This window comes from Gigantopelta aegis, unplaced genomic scaffold, assembly GCF_016097555.1.
Source record: "Gigantopelta aegis isolate Gae_Host unplaced genomic scaffold, Gae_host_genome ctg5148_pilon_pilon, whole genome shotgun sequence".
NCBI lineage: Eukaryota > Metazoa > Mollusca > Gastropoda > Neomphalida > Peltospiridae > Gigantopelta > Gigantopelta aegis.
In genome coordinates, this window is record NW_024534245.1 from 10,161 (window position 1) to 14,310 (window position 4,150).

At 32.5% G+C, this 4,150-nt stretch overlaps 1 protein-coding gene across 1 annotated transcript; it reads left to right on the forward strand.

The window, feature by feature from the left end:
• Positions 1-431: 431 nt before the first annotated feature.
• On the forward strand, positions 432-3,302 carry LOC121366267 (uncharacterized protein F13E9.13, mitochondrial-like; the record flags this gene model as incomplete). Its single annotated transcript, XM_041490777.1, is given in 5 exon segments — positions 432-483; positions 1,156-1,281; positions 1,283-1,301; positions 2,691-2,880; positions 2,989-3,302. Coding segments are annotated over 5 exon segments (701 nt in total), but the record flags the coding sequence as incomplete, so codon positions are not given.
• Between the last annotated feature and the right edge of the window lie 848 nt (positions 3,303-4,150).

The following is a 4,150-nucleotide window of genomic DNA, read 5'->3' on the forward strand; positions in this document are numbered from 1 at the left end:
TTATACAAACTAATATTTGTTCAGGCATCTATTGTCATAAAGATCATGGTAATTGTATGTAATCATTAGCCACACACTCCTTAATTATTGCCACTCCTGAGTACAATGCAGAAATTTAGACAGTTATTGGGTCTATATTAGCTCAGAGACCAGTAGTTATTGGGATGATACACGTGTTACCATTACCAGGTACAGCTAGTTCAACATTAATGTGTGTGTATGTGTGTGAATGAAAAACGATTAAGTTGTTACATAACAATATATAGATAATTGTTATTACCTTTATCATGTACATGTAATATAATGATGTCATGTACTCTATAGGTACACCTCAATATACTCCACAATTGATAGAATAATAGAAATAGCATGCGATGAAGCCAAACTGTATAAGAAGTATGGATTGGTAAGGATACTCCACCAATTGATAGAATAATAGAAATAGCATGCAATGAAGCCAAACTGTATAAGAAGTATGGATTGGTAAGGATAGTTTGAGGGATAAATAAATCCATGGATGGATGGAAGACAGATAAATAAATAGATCAATGAATAGACTAATGAATGTCTATTCATTCAGTAGTCACTCAAAACATTCAGGAGAAAAGACTGATAGTGATGACAGAAGATCTCAAAGTCCCACTAAACAAAACTCTTTAGCATAAGACTCAGATATAATATAATATGGATAGTTAAGCATACAGGGACAGATGGAAGAATAAAGTGTGGGAAATAAATTCACGATGGATGAAAGACAGATAGATAAATAGATCAATAAATAGACTAATGGATGGATAGGCATTAAACATACAGGGACAGATGGAGGAATAAAGTGCTGGATATACTGATAAAGAGACAGAGATTAGTACATTGTTGGATAGATGGATTGACTACTATGGATGGACAGACAAAGTAATGATGAATGAAGGGACAGGAAGATAAACAAATGGACAGACCAAATCATAACTCATCAATTAATATAATCAATTATGAAAGATAATTTGATTATTAACTAAAGATGTATTGAATTAGGGAATTATTATCAATTATATAAATGTATGGATGGATGGATTGGTAGATAAATAGAAAGATTGACTAATGAGTTAAGCCAATAGATAAAGAGATAGATAATATGTGATTTTGTTTTTCATTTAGGATGGTGTGATGATTGAAAACATGCATGATGTTCCTTACTTGAAAGGATCTGTAGGTCCTGAAATAATTGCTAGTATGACAACAATATGTACAGAAGTTAAACGAGAGATTAGAAACATACCATTGGGGAGTACAAATCTTATCAGGTGAGTGATAAACCATGCCTCGAGAGCTTTAATTTTCCTAATACATGAGTAAAAATGGTAATTTAATCTGATTTATTGTGATCTTGGTCAAAATGTTCATCCTATTACTGTTACATAGCTATCTTTGGTTACTGGTACTGCTGTTAGCAAGGTTTTATCTTAAACAGAAAGAAGTAATGACAAAATTGCTTTGAAACCACACCCACTATGACAAAGCATGTTCTGTATACATCAAATATAGCATACTTCCTGTTTGTGGCTAAAGGCATGAGGGCAGTGTCTTTGATAGACCCACACATCATAGAATGTCATATTTTATATGAACATATATTTTAGTGGCCACAAATAACTAGAATACATACTAAATATTATTGTGGTTTGTAGGAAGACATGTCTCTCATTTTCAAATGTTCTATATTATTATATCAGGTTTATCAGAACATGTATCAATATGATGGCATGTGTCAATAGTTTTGAGGACAGCATCATAATGAAGGTTATATCCCATTAGTTAATTATTAATAATGGTTATAACTCATTAGTTAATATCTTAATCTTGAGAACAGTTAAGGATATGTAGAAGAGACTTCTGATCATTACAACAAAGTTGACATCAGGCAGATAATTTACAATTAGTAAATTGGTAATTCAGAATGGATGTTCAAATTACCTTTGACCTACACTTATCCATATAACTTTAGAGTTAGAATTGTTTCAGACTGCATTCTAGGAACTATGCTTTAATCATCCTGCCTTGTTGAGGAAACTTCTCTAATTACTGAGTTGATCATCAGCTTCATCAACTTACACTGAGAAACAATCTGTCCACTATCTTTCCATCGATCCTTAAACATTTATTTTATCAACAATATCAATAAACAAATAGTTTATCTTATTCAGCTATATAATATAAGAAAGGGGATGACTGATAATGCTTGAAGTTTCTCACTAGCTTGATTCTCTGCCTATACTGTTAGCATTCTGTAGCTATAATCGTATACAGACACAGCTCTAACTATATAATCTTTGTAGATGTAATAAGTGTTTCACTGTGAAGTCAGTATCTTTCAAACAATTATGAGAGGATTTTTTTTTCAGTTGTGACTATATAGGAGTCTGTAATGATTATATTACAAATAATAATAACAATATGTATACTGTATATATATATATATATATATATTGTATATATCAAGTTAATGGAATCCTTAGAACAGTGAGACAGCAGACATTACTAGTGTATTATTTATTTACTAATTTAAAACTATTGTCTATCACCATTACTGAATGAATGTATAGTGAGAAATAAATAACAATTTATACAATCTACTTTAGCTTGTTGCATGAATTTTTTAATGAAATGATGATTTTACTCTCTCTCTCTTCTAGCTGCTAATCATGAAGCATTAGCTGTGGCACACTCTACTGGTGCTCAATTTATTCGAGTTGAAGGATTTGTCTTCTCTCATATAGCAGATGAGGGATGGATAGATTCATGTGCTGGTAAACTACTACGCTACAGAAGAAATATTGGTGCTGAGAAAGTACTTCTGTGGTCTGACATCAAAAAGAAACATTGGTAAGCTAGAGGACTAGAGAAGGATAGTAGGATGGGCAAAGAAAGGGAGGCCCCACCCAGAGGAGAAGAGAGAAGAGAGCAGAATAATCTGATTATTGTTTTTTTTAGCTCTCATGCTGTCACTTCTGACTTGTCATTACAAGAACAAACTAAGGCTGCAGAATTTTTTCACAGTGATGGCATCATTATTACTGGTACAAGTACAGGAGAACCCATTCATTTAGATGATCTAACAGCTGCTAAGGAATCTGTCTCTCTTCCAGTAATAATTGGTTCAGGTGTTAATGGAGATAATGTTCACTTATATAAGAATGCAGATGGACTGATAATAGGCTCCCATTTCAAGACAAATGGTAAATGGTATCATGACATTGATGAGAAAAGAGTTGCCAAGTTTATGAATTTGATAACCAGAGTACCAGGTAATGCAATAGTATTATTGATCTCAAAATATGGACATATTATAGGGAAATATGATGTGAACATATAATGGTATGGCTATTAAGAAATAATGATCTGATAGTTACATTTTATAGTATGTGATCAATGCTATGTACTGTGTGTGTGTGAGAATGTCTTTCTTTGTCTACTCCCAATATGCCTACTAAGTTTAAGCAAGTGCTATTTTGCCTATAGACTAAGTTAAGAAATGAATAAATTAAGACTAATGAATATGATAAGATATTTCAGACTTTACGTTTGTCTGGACAACCAATACTAAAAATCAATAAACAAAACCAAGCTACATATACAAAACAACAACCAATCAAAATACATCTAATGAGTCCATAGCAACAGCCAATGAAATAGCTGGAATAGAGCAGGTGATAATTGGTTGAAGTGAGCAAGGTTGTTTCAATCTTCTAACTGGAGATCTCATCAGCAGACACAGCAGTCATATAAAAGTCCTATATATATTTACCTTCCAGTAAGCTAGTGAGATAGAGTGTCCCACTGTTGAAAAATTATTAACCATGACAGCACGTCAATGGTAGCCAGAGGTAGCCACGCCTATGCGTATATAGCTACATAGCTTTTCTTCCAATAATTGCTATTTCATTGGCTGTTGCTATGGACTCATTAGATGTATTTTGATTGTTGTTGTATTGTATATACAGCTTGGTTTTGTTTATTGATTTTTAGTATTGGTTGTCCAGACAAACATAAAGTCTGAAATGTCCTATCATACCTATTACCTCTCTGCCTAATCCTTTTAACAAGACTAATGAATGTTATTTAAGTAAATAATAAAGCTATGCATTAAAGTTGT